Source organism: Cebus imitator, unplaced genomic scaffold, assembly GCF_001604975.1.
Source record: "Cebus imitator isolate Cc_AM_T3 unplaced genomic scaffold, Cebus_imitator-1.0 Scaffold273, whole genome shotgun sequence".
NCBI lineage: Eukaryota > Metazoa > Chordata > Mammalia > Primates > Cebidae > Cebus > Cebus imitator.
In genome coordinates, this window is record NW_016107588.1 from 682,190 (window position 1) to 698,209 (window position 16,020).

General features: G+C 46.6%; 1 protein-coding gene across 4 annotated transcripts in view; it reads left to right on the top strand.

The window, feature by feature from the left end:
• The window catches only part of MAMLD1 (mastermind like domain containing 1), a 581,158-nt gene that overhangs the window by 538,917 nt on the left and 26,221 nt on the right, over nucleotides 1–16,020 (top strand). For all 4 annotated transcript variants that reach the window (XM_017500880.2, XM_037728616.1, XM_037728617.1 and 1 more), the window contains 2 exons: nucleotides 103–1,824; nucleotides 3,980–4,102. In XM_017500880.2, coding sequence (XP_017356369.1) covers nucleotides 103–1,824; nucleotides 3,980–4,102 — 1,845 coding nt within the window. The remainder of the gene's footprint in view (nucleotides 1–102; nucleotides 1,825–3,979; nucleotides 4,103–16,020) is intronic.

Consider the following 16,020-nt stretch of genomic DNA (forward strand, 5'->3'; position numbering starts at 1 on the left):
CTCCTCCCCTCCCTTCCCCTCCCCTCTCCTCTCCTCTCCTCTCCTCTCTTCTCCTCTCCTTCCCTCTCCTCTCCTCCATCTTCTCTTCTCTTTCAATCACAGGGAACTGTCAAGAGGAGACAAGAAGAAGACCACTTCCAGTTTCCAGACATGGCTGATGGGGGCTACCCTAATAAAATTAAGAGGCCTTGCCTTGAAGATGTCACCCTTGCTATGGGCCCAGGAACCCATCCTGGTACTGCCTGTGCAGAGCTGCAGGTCCCTCCATTGACAATGAATCCTAGCCCTGCGGCTATGGGAGTGGGGGGCCAGTCGTTACTGCTGGAGAACAACCCTATGAACGGCAGCATCATGGGCTCACCATTTGTGGTACCACCGACTACAGAGGTGGGACTGAAAGGGCCAGCTGTTCCTTACTATGAGAAAACCAGCAACGTGCCGGCTGTAGACCAGGAACTCCAGGAGCTGCTAGATGAGCTCACCAAAATTCAAGACCCTTCTGTGAATGAGCTAGATCTTGAGAAGATACTGGGGACCAAGCCAGAAGAGCCACTGGTTTTAGATCATCCCCAGGCAACCCTAAGCACAACTTCCAAGCCTTCGGTTCAGATGTCGCACTTGGAGAGCCTGGCTTCCAGCAAGGACTTTGCTTCTAGCTGCAGCCAAGTTACTGGCGTGTCACTTCAGATCCCACCCTCCTGCACGGGGATCAGCTATTCCATTCCTTCCACCAGTAAACAGATGATGTCACCGAGTTCTTCAATGGCACAGTCCAAGAGCCAGGTCCAGGCCATGCTCCCTGTCACTCTGCCACCCTTACCAGTGCCTCAGTGGCATCACGCCCACCAGCTGAAGGCATTGGCAGCCAGCAAGCAGGGGTCTGCTACAAAGCAGCAGGGGCCCACGCCCAGTTGGTCTGGTCTGCCTCCTCCAGGACTGTCTCCACCTTACCGCCCGGTGCCATCACCACACCCACCACCACTGCCGCTGCCAGCACCCCCACCCCCATTCAGCCCCCAGAGCCTCATGGTGTCCTGCATGTCGTCCAACACCTTGTCGGGCAGCACTCTTCAAGGCTCTCCCAATGCCTTACTGTCAAGCATGACGTCCAGCAGCAATGCTGCCTTGGGGCCCCCCATGCCCTATGCTCCTGAGAAGCTCCCCAGCCCTGCTCTCACTCAACAGCCACAGTTTGGCCCACAGAGCTCCCTTCTTGCCAACCTGGTGTCCTCTACCATCAAAACCCCCCAAGGACACCTGATGTCCGCTCTGCCCACCAGCAACCCTGGGCCGTCCCCACCCTATCGCCCAGAGAAGCTCTCCAGCCCAGGCTTGCCGCAGCAGTCCTTCACCCCACAGTGCTCCCTGATCCGAAGCCTCACCCCCACCAGTAATCTTCTAAGCCAGCAACAGCAGCAGCAGCAACAGCAGCAAGCAAATGCAATCTTTAAGCCCATGACCAGCAGCTCATCCAAAACCCTGAGCATGATCATGCAGCAAGGGATGGCAAGCTCCAACCCAGGAGCCACAGAGCCATTTACTTTTGGCAACACTAAGCCCTTGTCCCATTTTATTTCTGAGCCGGCTTCCCAGAAGATGCCCTCCATGCCTGCCACCTCTAGGCAGCCTTCCCTGCTCCACTACCTGCAGCAGCCGACACCAACACAGGCATCTTCAGCCACTGCCTCCTCTACGGCCACCACCACCTTGCAGCAGCAACAGCAGCCTGACCACTCTTCATTCCTTCTGCAGCAGATGATGCAGCAACCCCAGCGTTTTCAGCGATCAGTGGCCTCAGATCCCATGCCTGTTCTGCCTAGACAGGTAAGACAATCTCCTATCTGGCTGTGTTCTTTTGTTTTGGAAATAACAACTGTGTTTCATGCTGCCAATATCTGGCTCTGGAGGGCAAATCCAGGCTATAGTTCTCTCTGAGACCGGAAATGACTCTGAAAAAGTCTACTGAAGTCAGCTAATCCTGTGTGGTTAAAAGCACAGTGTTAATGAGGCCAAGGTTACGGTTTCAGTGCCTGTTCAGGTCACCCAACTTCCCTGGAAGGAAAGCTGCACCCACAAGGTGCTCCCGGTGGAGGGAGCTAGGGAGGACAAGTCTGAATACAGAAATGACTTCCCTGCACTGGGCTGCATAGCGAGACTAGTGGAGCCTTCTTAAGATGTGTAAGGAAATTGCACTGAAGCATTTAAATCTTGTCCCTGCTGGCAGAAGGATAAACACTGAGCCTTCTGAAAATGCTACAGCAAACTTTTGCTGAGCAACCTCAGCGTGCCGTTCGTCACTGTACTGGATACTCAGGCAGGCCGTGAAAGGAACTTGTTAGGTAGTGACTCTAATCGTCTCCATTTTACAAATGAAGAAACTGAAGCTCAGAGAGTTGAAAGACTTGCATAGAGCCACATAGTTCGCAAGGGACAGCGCAGGAACTTGAAGCCAGGTGTTCTCACTCCAGAGCCTGTGCTCTTGAAATTACTTTTGACTTCTTGTCCTCCCTCATCTCCTCCAGGCCTTTCAATCACGAAATGCGGCTGATTCCACCTGAGTGTGTCTAGTGCAGTTCCGAGTTTCCATTGCTGCGACCCCTGCCTGTATTATAGTTATATGTGGCTGCATAACAAATTACCCCATGCACCAACTTCAAACTATATGCATACGTTACCCCACATCCTGATTTCTGGGTGTCAGGAATCCTGGCATGGTTTAACTGAGTCTTCTGGCCGAGTATCTCCTAAGGCTGCAGTCATCTCATTTGGGAAGGAGCTGCTTCCAAGCCCACTCATGTGGTTGCTGGCAGGAAGCGGTTCCTTGCAGGTTGTTGGACTGAGGCCTCGGTTTCTCATGAGCTATTGGCCAGAGGCCTCCCTCGGTTCCTTGCCACATGGCCTCTTCACAGAGCATCTCAAAACATGACAACTGGCTTCATCTGAGTGAGCATGAGAGAGTGTGCCAGTGAAGCTGGGTAATGTGGGGAGAGGCAGGAGGGATAGTGCCAGTAAGTCAGAAGTCACAGTCTCCATGACCTAGTCTGGGAAGTAACATCCCACTACTTTTGCTGTATTCTGTTCATTAGATGTAAGCCAGAGGAGACTTCATGAGGGTGTAAATACAAGGAGGCTCCATGGGGCCAGGTCACACGTCTGGCTACACAGAACACTCAGTCACCATCTACCATCCCTGCTTCCCATTCCTCCCATCCTTGCCCAAGTCCAGGTCCTCTTGATTCTTTGTCTGAATGCATACAGTTGACCCTTAACTGGTCTCTCCCAATAAACCATCCATTGCTCTATGAGCCATCTTGCTAAAACAGTGGCCTGATCATGTTTTACACTTGCTCAGAAGTCCCCAGAGGCCTGTAAGCTGGCCCCCCCCCCAGCCTCCTGGGCCCTTCAGCATCCGTCAGGCCCTGCCTTGCACTTCTATAACCCAGAAGCGCCTGCAGCACTTGGCCCACACTATGTGGTCTCAGCCTTTACTCCGGCCATTCCCTGGGCCTGGCCATCCCTTCCTGCATTTTCTCTCCTGTCCAACACCTGCAGCTCCTTAGGCTCAGGCACCATCCCCTCCAGGAAGCTTCTCCGTGACTGTCCTCAGTACTTCCATTTCCCACTGTGTCTCCCTCTTCTGGAGAGTGGTCAAGGAGGAGATAACATAAAGTGCTTGGCCAAGGAAAGCACCTGTCAGGGGCTGACCTCTTATACAAGAGCTCTGTATGAGTATGACTGTGACAGTCCCTAGAGTACAGAGGTTGTGTCTTTTCCATCCAGGTTTCCTGGAGCGTAACCATGCAGAGTGCTTAACACCAGGAAGCTGGTCATTTGATAGACCACACGGCAAGGAGAGTTCCCATGGGGGTGGTCGGGGGAGCGGTGTGGAGACAGGCAAAGCAGGCAGGACACGGCAGGCCACCTGGGGCTCGGGCCCTGGTCTGCAGTTCAGGAGTACTTTGGTTTGATTTTATTATAGGGCTGTTGCCATCTGTTTGCATGGACTTCTGCAGCTAGCTCGGTGAAGCCCCAGCATCAACACGGGAACTCTTTCACTAGCAGGCAAGATCCTCAGCCTGGAGACGTGTCACCAGCTATCATTGTGAGCCTTTCTGTTTTGTTTTGTCTTCAACTGGGTACATTTTTGTAGACTGATTGTGTTGTCCCAGAGCTGGATCATCTGGCTCAGGGGGAGAATTCTTAATGATTGGGATCATGCAAATCATACCCAACCAATGACCTAGGTGGGGCTGGAGAAAGCGTTCGGGAGAAAGACCAAGCAGCCAAGCTCCCTGTGGCTAGGAGCACAATAAAGGGATCAAGTGACCTTTGCCAACAGGGGCAAGAAGCTGAGTTCCCCAAATGGGGTGCTATTGCCACCAAGAGCTGCCTTTCCAGCCCGTGCTGGCCTGTGCCCAGAGACCAGGCATGGGACCTGGTGCTTCACCTGCCTTTTCTCATTTTAATCCTCAGAGATAGGGGCTGTTACCATTCCCTTGAGAGTTGGGGGAAAAGGCACAGAGAAGTAACCAATGTTGCCCACAGTCACACAGCAAGTTGGGGCCAGAGCAGGCAATCTGGCTACAGAGCCCACGCTCACACACCCATGCATGGGGCACTGCCTCTGGAGCCTTCTGTTTCCACTGTCACCTCTTAATTGCTTCCTTCTCTACAAGTGAAGGTGATGACAGGTTGCCTGGGAATTAAGTGTGTTAATACATCTAAAGCACTTTGTACAGGGCCTGGTATACAGTACTTGCTGATAAGGGGTTTGCTATCACTAGGACTCTACCTTCTGACCCTGCGCTCCCAGATCTGTTTCATGGGGCTAAGATGTGGTTCTAAAATCCAGTAGCTGTGGAAGAACAGACATGAGCTGTGCTCTCTCCAAACCCCATACCCACCATGAGATTGACAGGAATTGTGTGGCCTCTGAGCCTTGCGGGTTCCTTCTGCTCTAAGCCCTCCCCCTCCTGAACAACTCCCAGCCTGATGGGAAAGGGGAAAGGGCCATCCCTGCCCTGCAGGATGGGGATCTCACTTGGCTCCCTGGCACTCTCACTGGACTCCTCTCCCTAGCATTGTTCTCTACCTGGTATTCTTCCAGGCCTCCAAGCGGGGGGTCTCCAGTTCTCCTGTTTCTTCTTATAGCCTCTCCCCTTTAACTCTAAGACCTAAGAACTCAGGACTGATCACTCTTCCAGGGGAGAGAAAAATAATAAAGAAAAAAGTGAGTGTTTGAGGCAAGAGCTGGAACCACTGTGGAAGGACAGACGGTGGCCCCAATGGTGGGGAAAAACATGTTTCTCACTTCCAGCAGGCTAAGCAAATTTCCCAAGTTTTACTGATGGCCAAGCTGAGCCTCAGGAACAGTGATTACCTATGATATGGCATTTACTAGCTTGTGGATAATGGTTACAATGGAAAAACTGGACATTCATTTGAATCTGGATCTTTGGGGTCTTGTGAGGGGCTTGGGGGCTTTTTTGATTTTTGTCTGTTTGTTTCTTTAGAGACAGGGTCTCACTATATTTCCCAGTCTGGTCTCAAACTCCTGGGCTAAAGTGATCCTCCCAACTCAGCCTCCCAAAGCACTGGGATTACAGGCATGAGTCACCATGCCTGGCCTAAGTCTGAGTTTTCTAAAGGAGTTATTTCTAAATGTGAGATGAGACACAAACTCTTGAGTAAGCGGAAAGGTCAAATCCAGCCTTCTATATAGGGACTCATTTTTATGTACAGACCAGCATCTCTCTACTTGGGGGATTTTGCTTTACCAGTGGAGTGAACTATTCAAGTTCAATGGACCATTCATGTCCACATAAGGTAAAAGGCAAATGCCACGTGACTTTGAGGCAGCTGTTTAGCATGGGAGGTTGAGCACTGGAGGCAGACAGATCAGAGGCTCATGTCTGGTTACAGATGCTGACTGATTCAGTTCCTGTGAGCAGTGTTACTCAAGCCCTAGGCCTCAGCTGAAAATGGGAAAAGGAGTAGTCCCCTTCACATAGGCATTGGAAAGGCAAAGGAGAAGCTAACTCGAAACTGCTTAGGGCGGTGCCCAGCACACACTACAGGCTCAGCCTTGTGGGCTTGGACCTGAAACCTCCGGGGCCTGATGAGTTTCCAAAATGAGAACATTTGGGACTTTAGGAAGGTAATGTGGTACAAATGCCAAATGTCACACAACCCTCCACTGGAATCTGAGGCAGCATTTCATTACTTTTGCAGAGAAATGTCAACATTTAAGCAAGTCCAGAGTTAACGTTTGCCCCCACATAAAATTTGGCACCAAATTTACAAAAGTAAAATTGGTCTTTATAGCTTCTTGAACTGGAAGTTACAGATAAGGGATGTGGACCTGAAATTATTAAAGGAGGGATCTTTAACTCCTTTTGGAGTTGCAACACCCATAGTTTCTCAGGTTTTAATGACCCCAAATTGCATCACTGGATTTCCCGCCCTCCCTCCGGGCTGGGTGATATGTCTTGATGTTTAATCAGACTGAGGCATAATGAATTTTGTTTGCATAATCTAATGTCCCTTATCCCCAAAGATTATTGGAGATACCTTGGTGTGTTGCAAAAGTCAGGGTTAGGACTTACTTCAGTTTTACTATTCACGACTGCAGTACAGATCTTACATTTACTCAAAGGCAAAAAGAAATCTGTCAAGGAGATGGGAGTTGAACTGTGGAAGAGTGGGGATAGCAAGAGGCAGCTTCTGGCTAGAGTGTCCTCAGTGCACGTGCATTTGAGCCGCACTCAGATCTGCAGAGCTGGGAGTGCGGTTTCATGGGGAGGAGGGATGTGGACAGAGGCCAGTTGGAATAAGAACAAAAAAGGCCTGGAATCTGATCCTTGAGGCAGGCTGTACAGCACAGGGGAAGAGGGCAGCTGTGGGGAAATAGACCAAGGAGGCACATAATGTTGTTTTGGCAAATATGGAGAGGGTAGAGAAGGGGGACTCACATCTGCCTTAGAGAAGGCTGGATTAAGCCCTACTGGATCTGATATGCTTTCTATCTTAAGGATAAGCTTTAGCGTAGGCAGTCATGAACACCGGACAATTGCGGAGGCAGTGAACTTGCCATCTTCCCTTTCTGAGGGGTTGGGCCTGAGGAGGATCTGGGCAGCTCCATCTGAAGTGGGGCCTTGGGGAAGGCCCCCATTATCCCCACCTGTGGCCTCTCACCCCTGGTAGACTGAGCCCTCTGAAGTGCAGTAATTCCAGTACCCATGGCCTGAAGAGAGATGGCACAGGGCAGGGGACACAGGCCCTGGGGCTGGGCTCAAAGCCAAGTTCAAGAAAGCTCAGACTTCGGATCACTTGGGTACAAATCCCAGTTCTGCCACCTTTTCTATTGGACAAGCGATTTACCCTCTCCAGGCCTCAGTCTGTAAAATGGAGGTACTAGTATACCTATCTCATGGGGCTGCTGTGAGGACTAAATGGGATGAGGTAAAGCGCTTGGCATAGGGCCTGGTACACAATTATGCTCCATCGATATTCGCTGTAATTCTCAGGAAAGTTTCTGAAACCCAGAATACCAGTAACCCAATGGAATGAGTTTAGTTGGCCTTGGCTCAGCATCCAGGCTCCTCTCTGACCCCCAGGGGTGGACGGTGACTTGGAGAGAAAGGGCAGGGGGGAAGTTAAGTAACTCTGGGGCTGCATGCCCATGGATAGCTCCAGAGTAGGGGTGTTAATGAAGACACTGTCAGATGGCTAACGAGCAGCCAAGGCAGCGGACACAGGTCGGTGACTCCAGAAGAAGTAGAGCCGCTGAGCCAGGCTGTGGGTTCCTGAGTTCCCCCGACCAGTGGGTAGGGAAGAATGTTGTCTTCTCTTCCCTCTAAGCATAGCTGAGCTGCCTGGAGTTATGTAGATGCTGAATAACAAATGCAACCCCAGGACGACTTTAGGTGGGCAGAGAGGAGGGGGAAAGGGCAGCTAAGTCCCACCTGCAGCCAGCATGGATCTGATCCCAGCTGCTTGCAGCATGCTTAGGGGTGCCTGCCATTTCAAGACTCAGCAGAGGGTTTACTGCTGAGACACAGCGATAGTGACAGGGCAGAGAGTGTGTACATGAGTGGCAGAGGAAGGAGCGCTGGTCCTGCATAGTCATGGCGCACAGAGCACGCATCCTGAAGGGATGCCTCCTGCTCTCCTCTCCTTTCTGTCCTTCTCCGCCACTCACTCTCACTCCCAAAGCCTCCAAAAAGAATCTTTGCAGAAACCCAAGATTCCTTTTGCTTTGAACTTCCAAGCCTCCACTAGTCCACTCAGTAGGGAATAACCTTTAATTACTACTGTCTCAATTAGCTCTGCAAATTCAATTCTTTATGTTTGAACCGTGACTTCTCATTGAAAACAAAGATGATCAAACCAGGTTAGTGAGGCCAAGAGAATTTCCTATTGTGATCAAAGTTACCTCTGCTCCATTTACAACTAGTGAGCCAGGAGAGGCAGAGATGGCAAGTGAGCCTTTTCCTAGTCTCAGAATCACTCTTTCGCATTTTAAAAAGTACTTATTACCTTACTGAAATGCATGACCTCCACCCCCAAATCAGATACACCACATATTTTCAAGGAAGGGCCTGTCACCTTGGACTTGCAGGTTTTCTCACTCACTTCCCTGTGTTCCTCTCTCGTTTTGAGAGTAAGGCTTGGGGGAGAGCACTACTGCTGGCTGTGTTCTTAGAGAAATTTGGTCTTTTGCTAATTCTGGCGAGAAACATCACAGATTTTATTTCAAAGGTTAGTCCCGCTAAAATGCAAGAACAGAAGCCTCTGGAGGAAGCTCTGTATTGTCCGCCAGTCAAATGATAACTAAGGAAGGGCCTCCACTTGCCAGATAAAGGATTGGGGACCAGACAGTCAGATTTCAAAGAGCGTATGGGTCAGAGCCAAGGCCCGCCCTGTGCGTTTTCTCTGCCAGACATGGAAATGTTTTCCTGAATGAGCATTCTTATTTTGTATTTAAACATGGTACATACAAGCTTAGTTTTAACATTCTTTCTAAATTAAGCTGCAAAGAGCCGTTTGGTTTCGGGGAACTTTTTCTTTGCTGCTTTGGGTGGAACTATGATTAGACACAGTGTAACATGCATTTTGAAAATTCGGGGACCGATATCACAGTGTTGAAAATGTTTTGTTTTAAGCACTCTAAATTGCCAGGAAATGAAACCACATGGGCTGTTGAATTTGGGAAACACAGGCTTAGAACTTGGTATTAATCTTACCAAGAATCAAAAAGAATTTCAGTTTCTTTTTCGGTTTCTAAGAGCCATTAGCAATTCTCCACCTCAAAGCTATTTTTCTTTTTGAAAAAGTGGAAACTTAGAATGAGCTGCTTGTTAAATGCTAACGTTGTAAATGTCAACATTTTTTTCTTTTAAAAGTTAAAGAATAAGAGAGATGACTCTTTCAAATGAAGGCAATTTTACACTGTTCCCCTGGAGCCATGAGTTAGTGTGGTCAACCCCAAAACTTATGGGGGTGCACAAAGCCCCCCACTTAAGATGAATCAGTAATAGAGATTAGTAGATAGACTTTTTTCATTGCTTAGTAACTGGCTTATGAAAGCTGAAGAGGCAATCATTTTCAGAAACCTCCTGTCAAGTTTTTTGTTTGTTTGTTTTTATTATCTGAAGAGAAACTAAAGAAACTTGCTGAAATTGAGATGCCCAAAATGAGTCCTTAAAAAAATGAAGGGTATAAATTATTTTATGCTAAGTTAATTAAAACAACCTACTTATTTGTCATTGTAAAGTGAGGCAAGGAATCTCACTGTGGTTTTCAAAGAGCGTAAGAGGACAGAAATAAATCATCGTATCATGCTGCTTTAAGCTGTATCTCCTTAGGAATACCTGCAAACCCAAAACACAGAACACCATATGGAGCAAGCAGTCCAGTTCTGTTCACATAACCAAGGTGAAAGAGAAGTCCTATTGCTCTACTACTACTGTGTCCCCAGGTGAAAAGTTTGCAAAATGTAAACAAAATCTAGAGCAGTTGAAAGTCACTGTAGACTTGCTCCATTCAGCTGTGGCCCTAACACCTACAGCCAGCATTGTCTCTGAGTGCAGGAGTGGATGGTGCAGAAAGACAAGGGGGATTAGAGATGCGACCCATCAGTCCAGGTGAGCAAAGGATGAGTACTCAGAGGGCTCCACTGCCTCCTCCCTTCCCCGTCCTGTGCCTTCCCCAGCTTCCATCTCTCAGATCCACTCATGGTCCCATATCGTGGATTATAGAATCCTTTCCTGAGTCTATTTGTACTTTTAGCCTGTTCTGTCCCTTAGGGATTGACAAATCCCACAATCTGGGCCTGCTCTGTAAAACAACTATGTGTGCCCTGACCTGGCTGCTTTTGAGCTTGAAGGGGACCACAGAGGGTATGATGCTGCCTACATTTAAAGCACCCTGCCCCCAGCCCCAAAAGAAAGAGTTGCTGCTTTTTCCTACGTAGTTGAAACAGTCTGAGATTTTATCTGATTTTGTTATTTTGCCCACAATGACAAACAGTGCTTTTGTTTGTTTTCGCTAGATGAGGGTTTATCATGTTGGTTGCCCCCATCTGAAGCAGTAAGGTTGTTGAAAGTCAAAAGCAGCAGAAAGGCCCAAGAGATCATTCCCCCCTCGCCCACAGGCTCACCTCTGCAGGTGTCTTCAGATGGCTGACTCTTAACTCCCGTCTCAGCAACAGCTTTTAAGATAGAGAGTGGAATAAAGGGTCAACATTCATCCATTACTTCGATGCTTTCTCCCTTACCCCATGTGAACCAAGTTTCTTGGTAATGTGCAGCTAGGACTCACACAGATGAAAAGCACAGAGCCACAGGTCTTGGTATGGATTCTTGGAGTTTGGTGCACAGGAAAAATTAAAGTGGAGGCTCCAGAACATCATGCTTATAGTCCTGGGCCAAAGGTGGTCTTGAGGGCCTGAAAGATGCATAGCTCTACTTCGCCAGAAATTATCCCAACTCTTGCTTTGCTTTTGGGAGATTTCAATTCGCAGCTAAAGGCTCAGGTTTTGGCCGGCTTTTTCCCCTGTAGCATGCTACCAAATTCTGCCATCCTCCAGTTTTGAGCAGAGGAGGTGAGCATAGCTGTGGGGACGCATATTCTCCTGCAGGCCCATATCAGGGTGGCCCATGAAGAGAATTTGCCAAAGCCAGCTGGCTCAGCAGTCCAACAGATGAAGGTGGACTCCTCATTTGCAATTGGGATTAATGATCATTTATTTCCATGTGACAAAGCTTTGAATGATGTGGGAGGCCCTCGCCCATCCCTGAGTGCGAATGAGTGGGAATGATTCCATGACCCTTTCCCTTTATCTGGCAATCCTTTCAAAGATGAGCTCTGGAAAATGTGAACAGACAGTGCACTCCACTATAGCTTTCCAGTTTCACGTCTTCAAACACCAGCATCTTGACAGGATGGCTATTTAAACACATACACACAGAGAGAGAAAATAACAAGTGTTGGTGAGGACGTGGAGAAGTTGGAACGCTTGTGCATTGTTGGTGGGAATGTGAAAAAGTATACCCACTGTGGAAAAAAAGTATGGCAGTTCCTCAAAAAATTACACATAGCAATACCATATGATCCAGTGATTCCACTTCTGGGTATACGCCTAAAACAATTGAAAGCAAGGCTGGACACAGTGGTTCATACCTGTAATCCCAGCACTTTGGGAAGCCAAGGTGGGAGGATCGTCTGAGGCCAGGAGTTCAACACCAGCCTGGGCAACATAGCGAGACCTCACCTCTACAAAAATTTACCTAAATTTACCATAGCGAGATCCCACCTCTACAAAAATTTACCAAAATTAACCAGGCATGGTGGCACATGCCTGTAGTTTCAACTACTCTCTGGAGGCTGAGGTGGGAGGATTACTTGAGTCCAGGAGGTTAATATTGCAGTGAGCGTTGATCGTCGCCCTGCACTGCAACCTGGGTGACATAGCGAGACCCCATCTCAAAAAATTAAAGAAAGAAAGAAAGAATTGAAACCAGGGGCACAACCAGTTGTTTGTACACCAGTGTTCATAGCATCGTTGTTCACAGTAGTCAAAAGAGAGAAACAACCCAAATGTCCATCAGCTAATGAATGGATAAACAAAATGCAGCGTGCCCATGCAACAGATTATCATTCAGCTTTAAAAAGGAAGGAAATTCTGACATGTGCTGTAGCATGGACGATCTTTGAAGGCATTATGCTGAGCAAAATAAGCCAGTCACAAAAGGACAAATGTTGTATCATTCCACTCATGTGAGGTCCCTAGAGCAGTCCAATCCATGGAGAAAGACAATAGAAGTGTGAGTGACAGGAGTTGGGGAGGGAAGAAAGTAGGAGTTCATGTTTAACGGGGACAGAGTTTCAGTATAGGAGAAAGTTCTGGAGTACAACACTGTGAGCGTACTTAATGCCACTGAATTGTACACTTAAAAATTGTTAAAATAGTACATTTTATGCTATACATATTTTCACCACAATGAAAAGTAAAGACTACAGTTTAAAACACTTGCTAGTCCTCTCCTAATCAAAAGCAGTCTTTTCTTTTTCGATAATATTAGTGTACAATCTAAAAGAAGCAGCAAGCTGAACTGCTCATTTTCCATCCCTGGGAAGAACACTATTGACTGAGCATCCACTCATCATGTTGTATGGGCCATCTGGGTTTTCTGTATGTCTTACTGAGGTGCGTATTTGTTAAATGCACAGGCATAACCAGAAATAACTTTCCTGGAAAATTGAACATAATGGCTGTCCCTCTTTTGACATTTTGAAGAAATGATAATATGTGGGTGGGGGAAACAAAGCAGTGACTGTAAACAAGAACGGACATTATCTCTGCTTCTGAATGGGATAAGAAACCCACTCGCTTTATTAGCTCTCTGGTATATCTGCATGTCTGGAAACACCAAGATGACTCACAGTTTGCTGAGTAATACAGGAGCCAGCAGAACAGTGCTAGCGACTTGCCATCTCTGACTGGCTTTCTGTGCAAACTGTCCCTCTAGAGCAAGTGCTAGGCCTTGGAAGAGAGTTCTGAAAAAGGTTGTGGATCTCAACTACAGGAGAACCAGCCCCTAAGGCCTTGACACTGATACACAAAGCAGGACTCCTCTGACCAATGCCAAAATGACTTTTAGAAAGTTCACAGCTGGTCATTCTGTCCCTGCTCACGCTCCAGCTCACAAGATCTCTGGTTTCTGCCTTTCAGAGTGTGGCGATGTTCACTTCTTCATCACAGTTCTTTGTGATTTGTCCGCTTCTTCACTTGGTAGTAAACTCCTCAGGCGTAGGAAGATGTCTTCTCTAGTTCTGTAAATGTGAGCTGAATGATCCTTGGAATGAATGAGTAGAACATAGCGGGGAATGAACCAATGAATGGGCTATATCTGCTAGCCTTTGCAGAATGCTAAGTTCCTGAAACTGTTTTGAGTGTTTTAGAGGAATTATTGATAGACACTCTCAGTTCTCAAGGCTTGCGAGCCTGATTAACTCTTATAGTCTTGTGCTAGGCAGAAGGGAGAACTTTGCATCTGCATGTAGGGCCCATTTACCCAGTGACCACGATGCATTTCTCTGGTCCAGTTAAGCTTCTTGTCCTTTTATAGCACTTGTGCAATGTCTGAAAACGTGATTTCTTCAACTTCCAACAAATACACGATTTCATACAGCAAGTGGTAATTTCACTGGTTGTTCTGTTGTTTCTGCTGTTGTTGTTGTCATTTAATGCAATTTACAAAGACAAAACAAAACTTCTGGCTGACATTTCACATACCACAGTGACAGCGGCACATGGTAAGAAAAGCCAAAAACAGCTAGCTTAGAAATTCAGGCCACTCATTTTATTACTTTTCCCTGGTTAAGAACCGTTCATACCACTTTGGGGTGGTACTAATACTCTTAATATAAGCCAATCGATTTTGGTCAGTTCTAAGAGCAGCAAGTGGTCTTCACTTATACACAGTGTGTTTGTAACGCTGCTATTTCTTTATGACTAGCACAGTATAAAGTGAATGTTTTTGGAAGGCTGTTAAGCATATGTTCTCCTGGTAGGCTTAAATGTATAAGAACGCTTGATAGTATTTAAATAAGCTCCCATCGCTGGTTTTAAAAAAAAATTAAGAGGTTTATTTTAGTAGTTCATGAGCAGAGATTCTACATTCTTTATCGAAATTATCTTTTTAGATTTTTTCTTTTATTTGTTATTCTGATTTTGACATCCATATTATTCACTTTTTATTCTTTTGTTTGCTTTGTTGACTTTTAATTTGGAAATGTCTTGTTTGGCAGAATAATATCACAAGGAGGCCCTTTCCCCTAGCACCTACCCCGTAAGGTCTCCTGACTCCCTTATGCTCTATGAATTGCCCTAGTTCAACATTGATACAGCTCAAAGGAGCAGAATGGGATTGAAAGAGCAGCCTCTGGCAATGGCCTTGACCACGTCAATTCCCTGTGCATTCATATAGATGTGGAATTATATACATCTGTTCTGCCCAGCTTGTTCCACAATAGCTGGTGAGCAGAACCACTCTTCCAACCCCTGTAGTTATTCTGCACTGCAAGAGGCACGAGAATTCATTCATTAATAAACTTGTGTAAATTGGCTTTTTGAATGACAACGTGTTCTTAGGAACGTCAGACTTCACCAAGTCCCTGCTGCAAACAAAGTCTGCATTGTGATTTGTCAGACCTAGATTGACATCCACTTTAGGGTTTAGAATCCTTCTCCATGCCTCACTTTTGAGACAAATCACAAAATCTTGAGGTTCATCAACATTCTAGTACAATATGCCACCCAAAGTTTAAGAGTCTCTTAGAGATTTGAAGACAACTGTAATGTTTCCACTGAGTCTCTTTTTTCCCCCAATTCTTTACCCCTATCTTGGCCGCTGGCCTCTGAACTGATCACAGAGCATTGGAATGAGGGCCTCTGGGTAAGTAAGGCTCTGCTACACTGATCAAATCCTCCAGGTACATTTGTCCCAGTAGAGAGGAAAGCAAGATATTCACTCCTCTTTTCCTAACAATCTACTTTATTCCTGCTCCCCAACATCCCACTTGCAAGGGTAGCAGCTGCATCCCCTATTTCTCTTGCCTGAGCTCATTGTCCAAACCAATGCCAATTCAAAAATTTCCCCCAAAGAGGTTCCTGAAGGCAAACATTGCTCTGTAACCCTGAACTTCATTTATGTCTATTTCTCACTCTCTCATTATATAAAGTTTTAAAAATAATATTAGACTAGGAACTGAGAAAGAGAATGAGCTCTCACAATTGTTTCTGGAGCCATCACCATCCTACCCAGCAACACCTTTTACAGGCTTTTAATTTTTTTGTTTACAGTTATTACCTTTGAAACAAATCTTGACTTTCTGGTATGTTCTTGGACTTTTCCAGGGACTTAAAAATTAAGAAACAATTTTCTCCACAGAAACCCACAAAGTACATATTCTAGTTTGCATCAGAATTGAATATGGTCCAGAAATTCTTAATGTTGTTAAGCTAGACTATTGCAGCTAAAATATGTATCACATTCAACTAATGCATATTGAAGAGCTTGAGTACCACACTTGAGATCTGAGTGAAGAGCCCAGGATTGTGATATTTGATCCATATTGAATGTATTTGCTAGAGTGCATTGTACAGATGGTTCAGGTGTGTTAGATTTCTCACTGCAAATGAATTGGTCTTAGATAAAAAGAAACATGACTCCAGGCTGAGAAGGGTTCGGCAGGCCCCAAGCTTCATCATTAAAAATGGGGTGTTTTTTAATGTGAGGCTGGAGGTATTAAGCAGACCTCATGAACTCAGGGGTCTGAGAGGCCAGGCCAGATTATCACTTGGGATGTATCCAGTCTCAGTTAGCAGACAGCGCAATTCACAGTGACTCCTGAAAATTAAAGTCCGGCAGTTGGACAGATTTCAGGGTTGGTTTGAATCAAAGTTGTTCCTCAGTGTCACCAAAGATGCTCTTTCTTTTTTTTTTTTTTTTTTTT